At 38.0% G+C, this 22,591-nt stretch overlaps 1 protein-coding gene across 2 annotated transcripts in view; it reads left to right on the forward strand.

The window, feature by feature from the left end:
• jazf1b (JAZF zinc finger 1b) overlaps positions 1 to 22,591 on the forward strand; it is a 287,243-nt gene that overhangs the window by 123,523 nt on the left and 141,129 nt on the right. For both annotated transcript variants that reach the window (XM_039736337.1, XM_039736338.1), the window contains one exon: positions 10,534 to 10,606. In XM_039736337.1, the coding sequence (XP_039592271.1) occupies positions 10,534 to 10,606 (73 nt within the window). The remainder of the gene's footprint in view (positions 1 to 10,533; positions 10,607 to 22,591) is intronic.

Genomic DNA, 22,591 nt, shown 5'->3' on the forward strand with positions numbered 1-22,591 from the left:
CAGTCTGGGAATCGGGACAGGAAGTGACAATCTTCTGGGCTGACGTTGGAAGTGACGTTCTTCTGCCGGAACTGGAAGTGACGTTCCTGATTCAGATGGGCTTTCCGCGGCTGGTCTGCATATATGTGTGTGTATAGCTTTTATATATGTGTGTGTATAGCTTTGGTCACTGAGTGCAAGTGAGAAATAATAAAATATAGTCTATAAGTTATTAAACAGTAAAACATTAACGCTTTTAAGAAGTACAGGTACATTGAGCACTACTGGAGTGGTTGCGGGTAAACTACATTTTAAAGACTGTGTAACACAACAGGTAAGTAACTAACAGCAGCTAAAATGTATATGGATCATCTCTTGGTAATAGATCCCTTTTGAAAGGCGCTACACGACGGCTGTGGTATAGAAATTACATTTTCTATGTGAACGTTCAAATTTGTGCCTCTGGTAATGTGCCTTACCGGCATTTAAAGAAAATTAGTTTTGTGTCCTCTGCAGTGTTAAGCGAGAAAGGCTTTGGTTTGGGATCAAAAGAAAAAAGGTGTAAAGAAAGGAAAGTTGCCTTTTTCTTTTATATAGTATAGAGAGATGTGTTCGCTGGCGTTATGATCGGCTTTTGGGGACAGTCGCGTGGGTCTTGTGTAGACTGGTGAGACGTCCCTGCCATTAATCGGCTGTGATGGCACATGCAAAAGAAAGTGTGAATTGCCTTAATATTAATTTGCCGCGGTGTAGAAAAGGGGTCCCGTGTTTGCACTTGTCTGGGCTATAGCGCAGGGGGAGGATGAAAAAAATTAAAAGTGCTCACTTTGACTTAAGGCAGAAGCGCAGTCAGCGTCTCAAAGGTCGGCACAGCTATGCAGCGCGCTGGCTGCTCGACTTTTGCTGGGCAGGAGACCCAGTTTTGCAGACACGTTCATGATATCAAAAGTTTCAGCGATCTTTGGAGGTCATTCATATATTATATGATATATATATATATATATATATCAAAATACCCGCCAGCGGAGAAGTAGTGTGTTAAAGAAGTAATGAAAAGAAAAGGAAACATTTTAATAATAACGTAACATGATTGACATTGTCATGAGTGTTGCTGTCATATATATGCCTGCCTAAATAAGTCACCCTCGCTTTGCTCTTACTTTTTACCGTTCATTTAATCATGGCTAGTGGCGGAAAAATTATAAAATGGAAGGAGGATGGCTTTACCAAAACAATTATTGATGGCTTAATCGATTATTTATAAAGCTTGAATTGGTGATCTGTTTTTCTGTGTTAACCTCATATTTTTCATACTTCTTCTCAAACTAAGGTGGTGCGAGGGTAAAATGAATTGGGATGCGCTGATCAATGTAATCTGCTTGTAATGCAAAGTGTGATTAAATGCATTATTTTTAAAGCCTTATGGAGCACATGCATCAAGCTTCTCAGCTGTGCTTGTGCTAAGAAAAGGAAAGTTTTTAAAAATAACGTAACACGATTGTCAATGTGACCTTTTGTAAGTAGTGCCTGGAGGATTCAGTGTGTAGAAACTCTAGAGACAGCGTGTGTATTAACTTGTGGATTTTTCTGTGAGTATTTGGTGGCAGTCTGACAAAGTTGCTTCGGAAGACGGCGTTAGCTGCGGAGCTCAGCTCAGAGCGAAATTAGATGAATGGGAGGGGATATGATGACGTGACTCCCCCACCCGCCTTAACTGTCAATGCCCCACAAACACAGTCTCTCGGAATTTGCATTAGCACACCCCTTCACCTACAATTTTAACTTAGTTACAAAGTGATCAAAACTCTCGTTTATATCCTGCGTCCTCTCATTAAACTTGTATCCCGCATTACCTGTGGGCATGTGAAACGCCAGTGGTAGCCTGTCTATGAACTTAATTTAAAGTTTAGGTTTACACCTTGCTTTCTTTTCGAGGTAGCATCACTCATGAATATGGTACTTGCTCGCTTCTTATTGTTTCGCTGCCTTCTCAATTATATAATGCATGTTTTCTTAAGCGCTTTTTGGAGGTCTTCCTGGTTTTCTACGCACTGCGTTGACAGTCAGTTCACGTGATTACGTGGGAGGCGTGATGATGTCACACGAAACTCCGCCCCCCCATGTCATTCCAGCTCAACTCCATTACAGATAATGGAGAAAAATACCTTCCAGTTATGACCATTAGGCGTAGAATTTCGAAATGAAACCTGTCCAACTTTTGTAAGTAAGCTGTAAGGAATGAGCCTGCCAAATTTCAGCCTTCTACCTACACGGGAAGTTGGAGAATTAGTGATGAGTGAGTGAGTGAGTCAGTGAGTGAGGGCTTTGCCTTTTATTAGTATAGATTACTGTACATACTATATCTACGCAAACATACAAATACACATACTACATATACGAGATGTTGCATGTAAATGTAGCCTATAAATCATGGAGTGCATGTGACACTCATGTCTCATAAGATAATTGCCACTTTGACTTATGTGGACTTTTTTCCATTTGATCCACAATGTTGTTGTGAATCTCAGGGTACAAACAAACCAAGGGTTTCTTGTTTTTTGTGCATTTCTCACAGATCCAGTAGTGTACCTCTTTTTCACAGATTGCTGACTTGTGTGTTTTGCAGGAGCAGTCACAATTTTTTCCTAAATCCCTCATTGTCAACCTGGACTTCCATAATCAAAATACTCTGTCTCAGTGAATGCAAAACATCATATACACAGATGAGAACTAACAAAGAGAAACTAAATGTTAATGTGGATTTCTTGCTAGTTTCTCAAGATCATGTTTGATGCTGCTAAAATCGTGGCAGGGCACCTTAATGCATATGGGCCTACTTTTTCTCCACCATCCTGTGTATATACTTTTATGTATATATGCATGGGTAAAAAAGGAAGAAATTGGTAGTACTTATTTCAGTGATTAATAATTGGACTTCTTACTATGTGATATCTAGTCTATGTATTTACAGAGCAGGGGCCTCATGTATAACAGCGTGCGTAGAATACACACTAAAACATGGTGTTTGGACAAAAACAGAAATGTGTGTAAACACAAAAAAATCTAGATGCATAAATCTGTGCATACTCCAACTTCCATGTTCTTCCTGTACATAAATCCCGGTCAGAGTGAAATGTAACATACATACACGCGCCTGCTGCCCCACCCCGTCTCCTCCCAGAATTACAGCTCTTTGAATATGCAAATCAATATAAATAGCCCTTAAGTTCAGCTTTCTGTGAAAAGAAAGACAATGTCAAAAGCATGGGGAAAATAGAAGAATTTCAGCGAATACTAAGTGGAGGCAAGGTAAAACTTACTATTTGTTGGTTTAAGCAGTGGTAAAAACAACAGAAGGAAGTCGATTGAGTGACAGAGTGTCGGAGAAATTTGAAATTTCAAGTTAAGAAAGTCACACAGTGCCCAAAATAAAAAAGAAATGATCAGATATCAAAGTTGCCGTGAAAAGGCGAATCATAGCCTACCGTCTGAGATTCATATGGAAGCTTATTAGGGTACAGAGAAAAGAAAAAAACATAGGGACACATTGGAAATAAAAGCTTGAAATGTTAACTTTAATCTCAAATTTCTATTTTAATCACGTTGTTTATTTTGTCATTAAAATAAAATATCATAATCTTCATCTTAAAATCGTTTAATTTACTAGTTTCTCATATCCCATCGTAACTAAAGTAGCACATTAAATGCTTTGTGTTCTATGTATTCTTCTATGTACTCTATGAGTGTGAATCACTACGTGCATCTTAAACAGGCTTTCTCTTCCTCCGACAGGACACAGAATCCATTACATTCATGATATTACAGCTCTCTGAATAATGTAAATACTAAGATGTATACTTGATATCATTTTCATGATGAAATGAATTAAAGCATGTATTAAACATGGGAGCACAGTGGTTCCAATGAGCTGGCGCCCCGTTCAAAGATTGTTCCTGCCTCCTGCAAGATGCTTGCTGCACTGTGCGTGATCCTTGATGAAATAAATTATTGCAGCAGTACTGTCTCTTTCAAATGTACTAACGCCCACTTCCTGTCCTTCCTTTTCTTTCTCCACGTAACCAGTTCTTTAATAAATGTAAAACCATCTCTAAGCTTAGAACACAGATTCTTCAAAGCTTTTAAGGAACTTTGAAATATCTTCGTAGTACATGTTTAATTATTCCATCCATCTATCAAACCAGGTTCGCACCAGTCCTAGCAAGCATACAGCGTGAGGCAGGAACAATCCCCGAACGGGGAGGTAGCTCATCACTACCACTGTCCACTGTGCTCACGCATTAAATTATTAACAGTATACATTATTTAAATGAAGGTAAAATGTATCTTAATAATGTAATATACATACTTCACTGCATTTCATCTTAAAAATGATATCAAGAGTTCCAAGAAGATAGTGCTTAGAAATCTAAATCGACTTAGAAGCCAGTCGTCATCATATGTAAATACGCGCTTTCTTCTATTGAATTGAATTGACTTCCTTTATTGTTATTATATGGTACAATGAGATTCAATATGGAAATCCTCCATAGATGTTTTTTTCCTATAAAATTAAAATAACAGTAATAATAATGATAATAATAATATGATAAAAAAACAATGAAAAATACGCAATATGAAAACATAAGTGACAAAGGTTGTGCAGTATTACAACTGTAGTGCAGTTTACAGTGAGGTAAATGTGCTTATAAGTACAAATGGTTCTACCAGGAGAATTTGATGGACTGATTGAGTGTGTTTAGAGCTCTTGGGATCAAATGGTTTCTGAACCACAAGGTCCCTACAGGAAAGGCTCTGAAGGGTTTGCTGTAGGGAAGAGGTTCAAATAGACTATGTGCATGGCTGAGGCAGCGTGTGCTAGATGCTGTATCCCGATGATCCTTTATCCGATCAGATGCTGTAGGGCTGTGATTCCACACTCAGATACAGTAGGTTAAAATACTCTGAGTGGTGCGCTGAGAGTAACAATGCTAAAGCAACTACATAATAGTTTGGCCATTCCATGGACCATTATATTGTTACAGGTTGATTGCAATCAGATTCCTTAAACTAATAAACGATATGCGTTTAATTTCAGTTTATTTGATAAGGCCGCATCAGGGATGTGAATCTAAAAAATAAAGGGAAACCACACAGGAACCATAGTACTGCTTTGACGCTGGGTGCCCCCAGTTTGAAAACCGAGCCAAAAACTTGCATACACAATGGATTGAGCTGGTTTGAGAATGTGTGTGGCTTTATGCCAAGTTTAGTTTTTATACATCGTGATGTAAGCATGGAAATAAGCATATGGAACATTTTTGTGCGTACGCACCGTTTATACACAAGGCCTCAGGAGTTAACTTATCACACTTTAGTTAGTGGAATCTGTTAAATGTGAGTGTTGATCTTTATCAAGGGTACATCTAGTCTGCATTTATTTTCTTGATTTTCAGGACAGGATAAAGCACAGCCAATGACTAGAGGCTATCTAGGGGTGGATCTAATGATTGTGTCTCTGCTGTTTACCAATGATGTTATCTTCTTGTCTTCATTAAACTGTGATCATCACTACACATTACCATGGTTTGGAGCTGAGTATGATCTAAATGGAACGGGAATCAGCACCTCCACGTCTGAGGTGATGTTCCTCATCCAGAAACAAATAAGCTGTTTTGTACGGGGTGAGAAGTTGCCCAGTGTTCAGGTACCCTGATGTCTTATTGATGAGTGACAGTAGAGGTGATCATGAGACCGAACAGCGAATCGGTGCAGTGGCAGCAGTTTAGCAGATGTTATTCTGGTCATGGTGATGAAGTTGGGGGTAAGTTAACAGATAATACTTGTAGTTTATCAGTCTCCATTCCCCTCCAAATTCCTCTTTTGAGAAGTGGTCATAAGAATATAAATTCAAGTATAAACAAAATTAAGGTTCCTGGGCATACAATCTGCAGTACTGTGAGCATTTCAGCAATACATTGGGAATACAGAGTGGAACAGCTGCTCCTCCTGTAGCCACTTTAGGTGGTTTGGGAGTATAGTAAGAATAACCTTTCTAGACTTCCCATAGGAGGTGTACACAGCACAGCCTAATCAGTGAGGATCATTGAATAGTCCCACTATATGGCAAAACGTCGTTTGGCTGTCTGTAGAGCATCTGGGTATTGTAGTGTACACATTTTTTATATTAAAATAGGGATGTGTGGATTTATAGAGTTGAAATAAATTGTCTTTTCACATTTGCAAAATGTGTTATACTCTTATTATTATGAATGAGGCGATAAATTCAAGTTCAGTCTTTAATTAATTTCTCATTAGTTGTAGTCTTTAAAACATCACACTGGGATAAGTATAAATATCCTTGATAATTTCTGAACAAGCTGGCTAAAATTCCCAATAAGTATGTCATTGAAAGCATCCATCCATCCATTATCCATCCATCCTATATCCTAACTACAGGGTCATGGGAGTCTGCTTGAGCCAATCCCAGCCAACACATGGCGCAAGGCAGGAAACAAACCCCGGGCAGGGCACCAGCCCACACACCAAGCACACACTAGGTAGGGACAATGTAGAATCGGTAATGCACCTAACCTGCATGTCGTTGGACTGTGGAGGAAACGGGAGTACCCGGAGGAAACCCATGCAGACACGGGGAGAACATGCAAACTCCATGCAGGGAGGACCCAGGAAGCGAACCCCGATCTCCTAACTGTGAGGCGGCAATGCTACCCACTGCACCACCGTGCCGTCTCGTTGAGAGCATCCCATGAAAATGTAAGACACAACAGAATTACTGAGGAACATTAATTGCTTATGAGGGGAACAAATTGAATGTACACTGTGTCCTGGTTTAAATGTTGTGTAGGATCCAATAAACAGTATACAGTATGCAGGTCAACTGACTAAAATAGCTTATTTTATTTATTTTATTGATTTTGTTTTCATTTTCATCATATTTTATTTTGATTGCTTAGCCTTGACAGACTCAGTGTAAAGTTAATTTCCCTGTTGTCTATACCTATGCAGTGGAGGTGCTTTTGGTTATACCCTGTATAATGACATAGTTGTATATTGTAATAATTACTCAATTAAGAGACACAGTGTCTAGTACCCATTGCTCTTGAATTGGAAAATTCTTTCCACTTCTGTGACACGTGGAGTCCTCTTTTTTAACCTCAGCCTCCTACCCATCAGTACATTTGGTATTAATTAGTTAGCCTGACTAGCCTTCTGTAGCTTTCTAAATGAACAGACTTGACGTCAGCTTTGAAACTAATGCAAGGATGTGTTTATGTCTTATTAAGACTTGCTCTTTAATTTCATTTTTGTAAATTAAATAAAAGACATGTGCCAACATATGTAAAGTTTGCAATTTATATTCACCTTGTTTTTATATAATACTGGGTAATTTGCAGACCTAATTAGCAGAGTACAGTATGTGGTAGAGGTCCATTTGTGCTGATGCAATTAATGAAGAGAAAGGCAAGTAGAACAACTTGTGTGATGTTTTAATGATTATTCTGCAACTGGGTTTTCACCTGACCCTGTATCTGATGTCAAGTAGAACTATTAATCATGGTAATTAAACAATGAATTCAAATATCATTTATGTATTGTGATGAAGATTAAACACAACAGACCTATTCTTAGTGTTACTGCCTGCATGACAATAAATATTCTTATACTTATAAGATAAACCGATCCTATGGATTGTAAAAAAATGTTTTTTCATAATCTGCCCAGAATTGTACAAATATTGGAAGTGAAGAAGCAAGTTCTTTACTTAAAACAATTGATTTGAAAATTCAGCTTTCATATTTTCATTCCTACATATCCTTCCATGAGTTGCAGAGTGGTGAAAAAAAATTCACATTATTGCCCTTCTGTTAGGTTAGCATTGTGCTTTACAGAGTGCATCTTCACAGTCTCTTTCTTTTTTGACCAGTTGAATCAGTTATTTTTCCTTTCAATGGGAGTTATTAAAATATTAATGAACATTAAAGATAATTATTTTGGAAAAGAGCATTTTATTAATTAAAAGTAAAGAGATTTAATTATGGTAACGGGGTTACTGTCTTTATCTGCTCCTCTAGGTGAGGGCTTTCATGGCGGGACGCACCAGATTTCCATCTCCCTAACAATAATGTTTAACAGAAAAATGACCAGGCCTTTCCTAGCTAGCTAAGAAATGTAATCCCTTCTTCTCTTTTCCCGTCTTCTCTCAAGGTGCCCAGCTTCAATAATGCAAGCAAATGTAACGCATGAAGTAGAAATGCTAGATTTTAATACGAAGTAGGAGGTCTGAAACTTGAAATTACGCTTTATGAGAAGGACCTAGGAGTTGTGGTGAACTTGTCACTATTAATATCCAGACAGTGTAAAAGGGAAATTAAGAAGGATGAGAGAATGTTAGGTGTTAGAGCTCACTGTGTAGAGTAGAAGTCAGGGGAGGTTATGCATAAATTGTGTCACACACTGGTAAGACCTCATCTGGAGTACTATGTACCATTTTGGACTCCATATAACAAAAAGCAACATAGTAACACTAGAGAAAGTTCAGAAAAGGGTGACTAGGCTGATTTTGGGCCTAAGAGGTTTTTAGCTATGAGGAGAGGTTGAAAGAGCGGAACATTTTTAGTTTAAGCAAAGATTACAGTGTGACATGACTGAAGTATTTAAAATTATGAAAGGAATTAGTACAGTTGATCCCAGCTATTAATTTAGAATAAATTCTTCAAAAAGAGCACAGAGGCATGGTTGGAAACATATTAAGGAACATTGTTGCTTGCAGATGTTAGAAAGCTTTTCATCACACAAAGAACCTTAGGCATATGGGATACACTACCAAGTAGTATGAGGGAGAGCAGAACTGTAAAGATCTTTAAATCTCGAGTTGATGTTATTTTAGAGAATCCAGGTAAATAGGATGGATGAGCTTGTTGAGCTGAATGGCCTGATCTTATCACAGTTTTTCAAATGTTATAAAATGAACTTTACTGGATTATCTTAGTGTGAAGGTGCAGTAACAGTGAAGATGAAGAATGTTGAAAATTACTCTACAATGTATGATTTACAGTACTCTTTGTAAAGCACATTAAAGGAATACTTCACCCAGATATATATTTTTTGATATGTTATTTACCCCCATGTAATAGAAAGTGACGGCGAATGAAAATTTTTAATTTTATGTTTCATGCAGAACGGAGATAACAACAATTCTAATAGATAAGGCATATATGTGATCAAACCTAGACTACGGCAAACAATATCAAGAACATCCATGAACAATCTCATATTACTCATGTTGCATAATCCATGTGTCAGGTCATCTAGTTATATGCTTGGAGAATCTCAAACTCATATAGTTTTACTAAAATATTGTTAAATAAATAACTTCTGGAAAACAGTCTTGTGAACAGAAGTGAATTGAACTAAAGTCCATCCCAGTAACAGTTTTTTTCATTGGTTAACATTGTGCTTTACTTGATATCAACATTGCAAACGGCACGGAGATACAAGTACAAATACAGATTAAAAGTTATAGAAATGCAAGTGAAAGCATCATCAGGAAGAGAATATGTCTCACATGTATGTATATGTGAGATGCTTCAACAAGTAGAAAATCAATTCACCCATGCAGTTTAACAGACTGCCAAGGTAAATAATCCTGAAGTATTCCAGTTGTGGATTTGAATATAAATGTACTGTAACAATGGGCAATGCATATACAATAACAAATGCTCACTCGAGAAGTAGAACATGTTATATTTGTACTGAATGCATAATCTGGTTTGCTTTAAAATCTTTGAGTTCAGGTCTGAATGAATATATAGTCTATACTTGTATGTCAAATGGAAAATCATTGGATTGTTCCTATGGTGGCTCACAAAAACAAGAATACTGCATCTCATGTGCAGTTAAGTGGGCCTTTACAACAGAAATACAACTTTATGATCTAAAGCCAATTAAAATGTTATTGCTTTTTCTGTGTATGTTACTTCTTTTGTCTTTATGCTTCAGAAAATGAATAGGTCCTTTTAATGCAATTATCTCAATTAGCAGTTCAAGCCTATGTTTGTTACTTATAAACGCGCTTCACCCTTTTCAACAAACAAACTGTTCTGTGTGATTTGGAGATGAGTATGTCTTGTTTTGTGACTGTTGTACTTTGAATCACACAAACCTGTCTCCAGTTGAGGAAATGGTGGTTTAAACAGTAGTTTGTAATTTTCAGAACACTGCTTTTTATTGCTTTTTAGCTAGGAATTTGAATTTCCCTATTTTTCCCTGTTAAGATATTTCAAGAAGGCACAACTGACATACTCCTGTGCTACAACAAGACTCCAAGCTTATAATTTATGGCATATTCAACATGAGATGAAGGAGTTAGATTATGAGAGTAAAGGTTGTCATTTGTGGTCAGTTAAATGTTAGGATTTGCTTTATGCAGAGAGGTTTCTCACAATTGTGTTTGTTCATGATGTGTTCTTTTGTGTAGTGATCCATTTCTAAACATCTTACCTAACTGATTTTACATTTTTTTTATTCTTTTAGATACAGATCCTCGTGTCTTAGAAAAGCAAGAACTGCAACAGCCAACATATGTGGCTCTTAGTTATATTAACAGGTAAGCAACACAAACTTTTGGCTTTTTTTATTTATTTTATTCATGCACTTATTTTGAAGACTGGAGCAGGATTTCTAATACTGTATGAGAACCTGTTTTTGTCAGTGTCAAAAGAGTGACCTTGGTCAAAACTCATGTTTCAGTGATTTCACTGATATTGAAGGAAAACATAAGTGTGACCTGTGTGAGCAGTTATTCACTATATGGACAAAAGTTTGTGGATACATGACCATCACACCTATATGAGCTTGCTGGTCTTCCCATTCCAAAACCATGAGCATTAATAGGGCGTTCGCTCCCACTTTGTGCCCATAACAGCCTTCATTCTTCTGGGAGGACTCTCTAAAAAATTGTGGAGTGTGTCTGTGAATCTGTGCTAATTCAGCTAAAAGAACATATGTGAGGTCAGGTAGTGTGATGTTAGATGACTTGAATCACAATCAGCATTCCAGTTCATCCCAAAGGTGATCAGTAGGGTTGACGTCAGGTCTTTGTGCAGGACATTCGAGTTTCTCCTTGTCTTTAAGGATCTGGCTTTGTGCACAGTGGCACAGTTATGCTGGAATAGAAAATGGTCTTCTCCAAACTGTTGCCACAAATGCCTAAAATGTCATTGAATGTCTTAACATTACCACTATCCTTCTCTGGAACCAAGGAGCTGAGTCAAAACCCTGAAAAACAGCCCCAGAACCCCATTATCACTCTTTCACCAAACGTTATAGCAGGCACTATGCAGCTCAGAAAGTAGCATTCTACTTGGCATCCACCAAACCCAGATTCGTCTATCAAACTGCCAGACAGTGAAGCAGGATTCATCACAATGTTCCAGAGTCTAATGGCGGCGTGCTTTGCATCACTGCAGCTGATGGTTGGCACTTCGCATATTGATCTTAGGCATGTGTGCAACTGTTCGGCTATGGAAACCCATTTAATGAAGTTTCCGACACAGTTCCTGTGCTACTCTTTCTTTCAGAGGCAGTATTGTAACTCTGTTATAAGTGATGCAGCAGAGGATATGCGATTTTGAAACGCTATGTGCTTCAGCACTCTGTTTTCTCAGCTCTGTGAGTATGTGTGATCTACCACTTCAAGGCTGAGCTGTTGTTGCTCCTAGATGCTTCCAGTTTACAATAAGAGCACTTACAGTTGACTGGGACAGATCTAACAGAGCAGAAGTTTCATGTACAACTAAGATCGGAGTGATACATTGGATGCATGCAAAACAAATGCAATGGTGAGAGAAATAACTGATATCGAGGACATAAGTCACGTGGCAAGGAAAAATGTGAGGAAGTAATACAGACTTTTGGAGTGGAAAATGACTATATGAGAGGTATATTGAAGTGGAGATGTGGATAGGAGTGATGAATCACATAAAAAGAGTGCATCACACCACTCGGGATACTCGAGACCAAAAGTTAAAGAAGGGGATAAGAGGTAAACTGAAACAATGATCATTAATCCAAATATTTTTCATACAACCAAACAATCCACTATGTAGATCCAGGAGTTTTACTTAAGTGTGAAAGTGAGGCATGTTCGCACTTGACATATGGAGGAATATGGGAAACGCCATACACTAACATGTACAGAACTGATATTGTTGACTACTCTTCTTAAAAACATGAGTATTTCATTTTTGATTTGTCTTGTATTACACTTCATATTGTTGTTTGAATTTAATTAGTACCTAATGACTTTATAACTGGTGGTATGTGAACACCAAAGCTGAGAGAGGCACTTGCTGTTGTACAGCAGACTGGAGGACGGTCAGTGGAGTTCCCTATGTAATTTATCAGTAGAACTTGCTGCTTGTCATTCCCTATGTTCTGAGTTGGCATCCCAGTCGTACTGTCTTAGGTAAGACAGCAGCTAGTAGGAAAAGGCACACCCTAAAGATAACCTGAACAGAAATTGCTGTGTTAAATAAAGATTAATTGATTTTTACATTTTGGTGACACTGTGGTGTAGTGCTTAGCAGTGTTGCATCACTGATTCAGGAGCTTAGGTTTGGACTTCAGCTTTGTCACAGCCTGTATAGAATTTGTGTGTTTTAGCCAAGTCCTCATGACTGCTTCAGTTTTCCTTTTTAATTCTAAAGTTGTGCATGTTAGATTTGCTGGCTGTAAATTGCCGTTGTTTGATTGTGGGCATGTGATATGAGCATGCACTGTGATAGACTACTGCCCTATCCAGATTTGATTCTTACCTGATGCTACTAAAGTACATTCCAGTTCCCACAAACCTGAATTGGGCAAGGCATGTAAAGGTGATTGATTTAATGCATTTCATTTATAATTATGTGATGCATAGTCAGTGACTTGACTATGCCATGTGTCTTTTAATATTCTGAAAGCATGAACAGCACTACATTTAAATATTCTATCAATCATCTGTTTCAAAATTGTCTTTCATTAAAATTTGTTACTGCTCATACAAAGGAAAAAATTCCAGAATATGTATAGTATAGAGTGAGAATATTACATGTTTAACTGCATCTCACGCCCAAACTAAGAAGAGTCCAGACCTAATTAGTACTGCATGCCCTCCAAGTACAAGCTTTAATTTCCTCAGCAGCTCTGGGATGAACAGCAGCAATCTCTGGTGTTTCTCAGTGTGGCCAATTATCCTACTTTCTTAAACCGCCTTAGCTTGTTAGTGTCAGACTGAGTCGAGACTTAGTTTTTTATATAGAATATTTGCAAAAGGATTTATCTTGGGTATATTTAAAACAGCTAAAGCAGTTGCATATTTTAGTGCTACAAGACACACAGTTTAAGTGTGTCACACAATGTGGTTTTAATAGGTGTTTTCTGTGTCTGTCAGCTTGTGCTAAGAAGAATTATTTGTCTGCTTTAATCAGAAAAAAGTATTGGAATTAAATGTTGTAAGAGAGGACAAAAACAGTACAGCACCATCACCTGCCATGCAAACTTGAAATAACCCATGGAGACAAGGTACAAACAGGAAAACTCAACAACAGGCATGACGCAGAAGTTTAGATTTTTGTCACAGTACTGTTTTGTTATTTGACCAACACAGGGTGCAAGGCAGGAACAAATCCCGACCAGGACACCAGCCCACCGCAGGGGACGCACACACACCCACACACCAAGCACACACTAGGGACAATTTAGGATTGCCAATGCACCTAACCTGCTTGTCTTTGGACTGTGGGAGGAAACCCACGCTGACATGGGGAGCGGGAAGCGAACCCCTTACTACCACTGCGCCACCGTGTTACAGTACCGTAAGTGAATAAAGATTAATGCCTCCGAATGTCTTTCTAGTAAACACAACTTTTAAAGTAAATATGGATATTACACTGCGTGGGGCTGGCGCCCTGCCCGGTGTTAGTTTCCTGCCTTACACACTGTGTTCGCTGGGATTGGCTCCGGCAGACCCCCGTGACCATGTAGGGTTGGATAATGGATGGATGGTTATTACAAATTATCTTTATGGAAGTCTTGCTACAAATTGCAGTTGTAATTGTTTGTAATCCATGAATATTTTAGAACATGGGTCAAAATATACCAATATTGCATTATAAGGTCATAGATAGCTAGATAATATTCCTGTAGCAACAGGCACGAGGCAGGAACCAACCCTGAAAGGGCTATAAATCTAGTATGTGCTACCCACACTTTTTCTTACCAGACAAATGTACAGATGACAGTTACAATGAAACACATCATTTTGGAGCACGGAACATCCTGCAAAGTTCACATGGACGTAGGGAAGACATTCAAACTCCTGACTAGTGTTGAAAAGCGAAATTCACGAAAGCGCTTTTCATAGTGAATATGCTGTGTTCTCCAGCGTCCTTGTTCACTGAATATTTTCCTGGAAATTCATGGGGCCTGCTTAGGCAAACTTTTTTTCCAGCTCCTCACTGTGCTTTGCAAGGCTAGCATGACATTGCAGAGCTGTGGCAGCCAATGTTGGACGGTCAAGCACCCCCCGAGTACGTAACGCTGATTCAAGTGTGGACTAAACATTAGAAGAAAACTTGCAAATGCATTTAAACAGAACATACACACAGAACGAAATTAGAAATGTATTGGTGTATTTGTATTTTAAAGGTAATGTCTTTTTGTAAGGACTTGCACGTAGCTACTATGTAATACATAAGTCTGCCCCTTTAATCGTATTAAAAAACAAGTGCAGAATCCATGTGCTTTAGCCTTGTGCTTGTTTGGTAGCCGTAGCAGTGAACAGACTAAAATGGCAGGAGAAAAAAAGAGTCAAATTGTACTTTTTTACTTGAGAGTGGTATTTACTATTGAATCTATGGGGAGCAAGATTTAGTGAATTTATGTTTGCTGTCTGCCACTGTCTGTAAGAAATTTTACTATTCTGATATTTCATTTTAATATTTAATAAACCCACACTCCTGAAGGTATTTGGAGCCAGCACCATTTACCACTGTGTCTGCCCCAAATGAAGAAAAAGATAAGATAAATACAAAAAAATGATCTATTCATCCAAGTTTATAACTTGTTAATTCATTTTGTGGTCATAGCATGTGGAAACTTGTTTATCATAGTAGTCTGGTTTAAAATTCCCTTTTGACCAACAGCTTGTCTTCAGATTGTGGAAGGAAATTAAAAGCAGCAATGCTAACTCTCGCATCTGAAATACTTCATTGCTCCAACTATAGCACCAGAAAATACTGCAGTGAGTCAGTGGTGGGAGTTTTAATATGCAAGCCTATGATGTTGAGTCCCACTTCTTAGCCACTATGTCACAGTGCCTGCTGAGCCAGATTGTCGGGTGTCTTAGATGTGTCATCTGTCTGGGATGGTGTCGTTTTCCCGTTCTTGTAATTCATATTTTGGAAGCAATGAAAACACAAATTATGCTGTTAAGTCCTGCGAGGCAAGCAGCATTATAAATGGGATCTTTCATTTGATTTGGTTGATGGCGTTGGAATGACACGAAACTGATCATCAGTGAGGTTTTCCCTATAGAACAATGGAATGTGATTATCAGTTTCTTTGGCATTCCATTCAAAAAATATTATCTTGCGTAGATAAAGAATCAGTTAAAGACCACAAGCAGCTTAGATTTTTCCTCACAACATAATTTGGCAGAAGCTTTCAATCTTATTGTGGAATACAAATTAAAACAATAAATTAAAAATGGAGAATATGGTTGGCACACGTGCTGCATGTAATTCACAGTTCTGGTATGGCAGCATCAGGAACTTCTAAAATGTGTTCCTTTGTCCTCCTACCATATTTAATTGCATTCTCAGAATAAAAATCATAGCCTAAAGCTGAGGCAGCCTTGTTTTATTTTAATACATAAAGGATTGCACTTGAAATCTCTTTGCCTGATCTGTTTGCACTTTGATTCTTATTTTAAATTTCTCTTTCTTTATACAGTATGTATTACCTCTCAAGAGGAAAATGATCACAGCATGTAATAAAAAAAACACTCATCCATTTTTATAATCCCAAGAAAGTGCTTGCAGCAATAATGTTGTTAATTGGCAGATGCATAAACAAATACATTTTTATATCTCATTGTATATCTTGTGTAATACTTTTGTTATGGGATATTTAAAATCAAGCAGAATGATATATTAGTCCTGTGGTGGGTTGGCATCATGCCCAGGATTGGTTCCTGCCTTGTGCCTTGTGTTGGCTGGGATTGGCTCCAGCAGACCCCCGTGACCCTGTGTTTGGATTCAGCGGGTTGGAAAATGGATGGATGGATGGATATATTAGTCATTAGAAGGCAAGAAGGATAGTGCAGTGTTATCAATGAAGCAAAATAATTCAAGTAACCCAGTGATTAGAAGTTCCACACGATTATGCTCACACATGTAATACGATGAAGTAGACTCAACACCTGAATTTTTCAGTAAGTAAGTATAAAGTTCACACATATGGGAATCGTGTTTCTTAAGAACCTATTTCTAAATGAAAAAACTAATATTAATTTAAGATAAAGGATTGTACCGGGAATGCAGAAAAATGCTGAGACACTATCCAGAGTCTCCTTTTTTAACCAGAAATCAACCAGTTTTGTTGTATTGGGTACTATGGTGACATTATATGATCCATTATTATGTAGACTTTACCAAAATGTCTTAAATCCCATACTTTTAGCTTTCATATTTTACACTGCCTTTTAAATGTATGCCCTCAGTCAACAAGAGAGAGCAAGAGAGCAATCAGGATAAAGTTACACTTTAAATGAATTATGTATTATAGATAATAAGCCCAAATTATTAAGCAAAATAAAGTAAGTGTGACAAAAATATACCATTACAGCCTACGTAGCAGAGGTGGCTCTTAGTTTACTTTCAACCTAACTTTTTTTGTGCTATTACATGGCCTTTGAATGGAGTATTGAATCAGGTTGCATGCCTGTTTCAAAATGGCTGCTGCTATGATAGAGTTGTCTTCATCATGGAGATATGGCAAAAGAAAGAGATGGTCACGTCTTCTTGCCCTGATGGTGAGAAAGGGATTTGAGAAAAGAGACTGAGGGGGTGAGTGACCCTTCTCTTACACTGGTCCAACTTCTTTTGGCATACCTCTAGATCAGGGTTCTCCAACCTTTTTTTCTCCTGAGAGCTACTTTTACAAAATGAAAATGGCTGAGAGCTACTCATGTTCTCTAACGTTTATTCTCATAGCTTATTTCAACCCAAACAAACTGAATAAGCTTGTTTTGCCTGAACATTTACAAAATGTTGGTGTCCACAACTCACATTTTGCAATTAAACATCACAAAAAATATTTAGTTCACCTGCAAGTGCATTTTGTACATCTGTATGCATTTTCTAGTGTATCTCACACTATTGAATTAAAACATGAATGCTGCCAAAACAAAACAATACAATTCCAAATACACAGATATGACTTCTTCATTTCCCTGTTTCACTTCCCAAGAGTATTCACATGTCCAATTGCATGTGTGATGTGTTTTTCAGTTAGTCAGATGGCTGGCACTGCATGGAGTCAACAAGAGAGCCAGGTCTATGGTGGAGTGGAGCCACTGAGGTTCACTCTTATGGAGTCATTTAAATGTTCATCTGTCAGTCTTGTTCTGAACTTTGATTTCATGACAGTCATGTCAGACACAGAGGTATGGAGACCCAAACAAAGCAGACATTTTCAGAGCTGCTTGGTGAAGATTCTTATAGTTATCTGGCTCTACTAAGCTCCAGAAATGCTGAGAATGCTGTTGAGCCTTTAACTGCACATTAGTTTGAAGGTTTACTAATATATAATATACAAAATCCAATGTCTGTCTTGCTGATCAGGTTTTTTTCTATAATTTGCTTGAACATTCTGGTTGATTTTGCGACTTCTCTCATTTGGCTGTGTATCATAGTTTGCTTGCGGTACTGATTTATTCGTGCAAATCCGAGATCCAGGAACGGGGTGGGGGGATACACTCTTCACTCACTCGCCAGCTTTGGGACGTGTTCCTTAATTCCGCTTAGCTAGCGAATGAGGGAACAATCGAATTCATCTTTGTTTGATATTTAAAATAAAGTGTTACTTAGGTCTTGATGAGTTTGAGTCTGGATATTCTCTTAAGTGTATGCCACATTGAAAAGATAGATTGCAATTACGATTGTGGATCGTGATATGATTTTTTGGAAAGATTGCCCACCCCTAATTTGACTAATCAAGTTTTCAAATTTATGTAGTATTCATTAACCCTTTGGCGAGCTACTTGGAAAGGGGTTGTGAGCTACCAGTAGCTTGCGAGCGACATGTTGGAGACCCCTGCTCTGGACCAATAGATGCAGGTAGTTCCCTTGGTTCATTCAATCCCATTTCAACCACAATCCAATTCCAGTGAACAATAGAATAAGTCTACTTGTCACTTCCTGAGTCATTCACCAATGAAAGTGCTCAGGTACAACCCATCAGTTACTTTGTTCAGTTGTAGCCATCTAGACTGTTTATGGCCTTCCTGTGGGGGGAAGATCATAGGCTCCTGTAATGTCCAAGTAAAGTTATAAGAAAGCCTCTTGCTAAACCAGTTGAATGCATGCTGCTGTGCCCCCACCATAAAATTAAAATCCTGCGTCAGTATTTAGTACAATCTTCTAAAGATCTGTGATTCTGGCAGGGGATGTTTAGGCAAACATCAAAACATAACTGTTCTTACCAGTAAAGTAAAACATGTCTCCTGAAACTCTGTCTAATATTATATGTCGTTTGTCCAGCTTTCTGACTCTTTAACATTAAAAATAAAGACACTCAAAATGTGTATCAACTTAAATGCTAGATATCTCTCATTTTATACTCCACTGCACAAAAAAAGGTGGGATGCCAGTCTATCATGGGGGATACTGATACACATATCTATACTGGGCCAATTTAAAGTTGCCAGGTAATATTGCACACATGAAGAATAATGCCCAAGTACATTGGTAAGCAGATTTTTGTCTTGGCCTCACCAACTACCACAGATTTGTAAAAACCTCTTTCAGATTATACATTCAATAATTTGTCTACTTAGAGTCATGGGAGAGAACCTGCTTAAGTATCAAAGAGCACAAAGCAGGAGTCACAACTGGATCTGGCAGCAGTCCATTGCATGGCACACATGCCAATCTATATATATATATATATATATATATATATATATATATAAAAGTCAATGTATGTATGTGTGTGTATGTATATTTCAGCATCACTTCAGAATGGCTAGAATGATTTTCATGAAACTTGGTACATATGTTTCTCATTGGTCGACTAAAAATACTGTAGGGTGAAATCAACCCTAACCCCTTCTGGGTAGGGTGGGGGGGGTGATCTTATGGTCTTGTATGCATGTTATCATCCAGTTGACACTCGAAACGACCACCAGAGGGCGAAACTGGAGAGGACTGCCAGCATTCTTTATGTTTGAGCATCACATTGAAATAAATGTGCTGGAGTTCCGAGCGTCAACGGGATGATAACATACATACAAGACCGCAAGACAAGCACATTAGTGAGTCTTCATTGTTTGTTAATTTATTTTTATTTTTAAAGTTGTGTTTTTTAATTACATTTTTATCAAACAATTAAAAAAAAAAAACACTTTTTTTTTCCTCCCAGGTAATGCTGGGTATTTCAGCTAGTACTTACTAACATACCTAACCTGTACATCTTTGAGATGTGGCAGGAAACCTATATAGACACATGCAAATTCCACACAGAGTTTAGCAAGCTGGAGCTGCGTGTTAGCAGAGCTATCCACTGGGACAGTGCATCAAGGCATTTTTTAAAGTGGCTTTTACATTAAACATTACAGTATTATGCATATCTCTGCAATTGTAAAACATGTTAAGTCAGGAGAGGAATATAAACCTACAGTCTTAATGGTTTCTACAGTAATTCAGGTGGAATGACTTGCTTATAGTCACACAGCAGGTTAGATTCTGGAGCTTCAACTGGCAACCTTCTGGTTTTAATTCCACTACTTTAGACAGTAAGCCTCAGTGCTAATTTTTTTTTTATAAAACTAGGGGGCTTCACCCCCTGCTCACTTCGCTCACCAACCCCTGTGTTTGGTTAATTGCATATACAATTACATTTTTTTTTTCTTTGGTATTGTTTCAATTTCATTATTTGCACTTTTACTTTAAAGCTTCATTAAAAACAATATTTTTTGGAGACACATTGTGACAATGCAACGTATAACTGCCTGTGAGTGAATATTGTTTCTGTTTCTCTAATAAATAATCCGACTTTTTGTAATGTTTGTCCCTGTGATGTATTGATTGTCATAGCAAAAGCTATTCTCACAGTAAACTGTAAACATTTTAATACGAATGGCATATCACAATTTCCTTTGATGTGTAATGTTATTTGCGGAATATATACATTACCTTTCTTTTTGCCTGTTAAAATTTGTATCAATTCTCCGTGATCATAAATATACACCTGACCGAATTGTGTATTCTTTGAAATTCAACTTGTCGTTGCTTTAACTGTTGCGGGACCACAGATTCTCATAGCGTATGGTCTATTATTGAGTAAATCCACATTTTGTGCATAAAAATGATGCAAATGCGAAAAGACTGTACTCTTTGCCTTTTATTTCTGACCTCAATTTGTCCTGCTCTTTTTTCAATTACACCTGGTTCTGATGATTAATCACCTTTTGTTTTGCGATAATGCGATCTTTTCTATCTTTTCTTTCATGCTGTAGCGACTGACATGATAAAGTGTCACAAAAGTTTTACTTGAATTTTACTTGAACAATCGCTGACTTCGTAACCCCAAACACAACTTTCTAGCACCCTCTCCAATCCCTCATCCCCCGCATCTCGCCCCCCTTACCGCAACAATCAATACCCCGCTATCAGTCTTCCGTGCTGTACTCCGTCCTCCGTCAATCGGACCGAACAGTCACTTAAAACCAAAAAGGCCCCAACCTGGCTGGGACGCTGCAATAACTTCTAATTTTACTGGTTGTATAGTCTCTTATCTGCCTTTTTTTCTCTCCAATACCTTTGGGTGTCTATTCTCCGTATTGTCCTTATACGCCTTATATGTGTTGAGAGCACAGTATGTGTGTGCATTACGTGCTTTTACGTGGCTGACTGTTTTTTGAGGCATGTGCTCTTGTATGATATCATTTGTGAGTAGGGCGTGTCTTGCAAGCATCTCATGTTCCACGTCCCCGCAAGACGGCCCTGGCACCGTCTCTTGGCACCAAGTCTCATGTTTAGGGTCCCCGCGAGACGCTCCGTGGCAAGTCTCTTTTGTCCTGCGGGTCTTTTAAATGTCTTTCGAGAACTTCCGTGAAAATCGTGTATTGTTGCCTTGTTTTTGCATTCCAGGATTTCTTTTTATAATAGAGAGATGATTCAAGAGATTCTGATTATTTAAGTACCTGTAACGGCGCACTGCACGTTATACACTTGTCTTACAGTTTTCACACTCTTTCTCTGTACATTTAGCATTCATTTGCTAAAAGGATGATAGCTCTTCTTTTCTTCACCCCGGTGCCCCGCTTCTTCTCTTCTTTCGTCAGCATATTTTCATGTTAAAACTAAATAAGTCAGTATTTGTGTTGCAGTTACTTAGTACATTTTCTTTAATTTTTCACTTAAGCTGGAACTTAAGTCTTCAATCTGCCTCAAGAATGATTTAAGATATGAAGAGGTAGGGGAAGTGATGGCAAAGGTGGTAAGGATGAGAAGGGGGCCCGTATGCATGCGCCACATGGCCGTCCTGCTGGCCGCTACCGAAAGTTGATTCTATAATGAAATAAAATAGAAAGAACAATAACCTTGGAGGTCAATCATCACCCAGAAAGCGGATAGTAGATGTCACATAGTATATGTATACCAAATTTCAGGTCAATAGGCCAAACGGTTTGCGAGCTACAGTGATTTAAAATCCTGGACAGACAAACCAACAGCCATGCTAGAGTATTATATAAGATAGAACAGACTTGAATTTGAGTCCAAAGCCTAAAAATAGTTCTGAATTCTCTGAACGCTAGTCATGCCATGACCAGTATGAAACTCTCATTTTTAAAAACAAGAATAGATTTATTTCAATATAGTAGTATTTTAATGTCAAGTATTCCATGTGAGCTGCATTTCTTAAATAAAATAAAAAATAAATCCCATCTTAAACTTGAGTGCACTGATTTTAATGCACCAATATTTTAAAGTGAATTGCATTGTGAGATATAGTCCAGAAATTAAAAAAAAACTAAAATCAAATGCAGCCTTTTCACAGAATGGGATTGCTCAGCAGTTTAATCTTTAATGTACCTGTGTGTTTGAGGCAGCCTGGCTGTGTTTCTAAGCACTGATTAATCCAAAATGTGATGCTGTGAAGGACTGTACTCGGTGCAGCTTTAACCTGCCATGTGGGTGGAGAATCCTGCAAGTCTGGCTAAGGATTGTTCTGCTGAATAAATATTAAGTATTTGTATAAGTGATCATAAAAATCTGTAGTGGCAAAATCCATCAAGTAGAAAACTGGAGCTGGCAAAAAAGGGGCA

This window comes from Polypterus senegalus, chromosome 15 (assembly GCF_016835505.1).
Source record: "Polypterus senegalus isolate Bchr_013 chromosome 15, ASM1683550v1, whole genome shotgun sequence".
Classification (NCBI taxonomy): Eukaryota; Metazoa; Chordata; class Cladistia; order Polypteriformes; family Polypteridae; genus Polypterus; species Polypterus senegalus.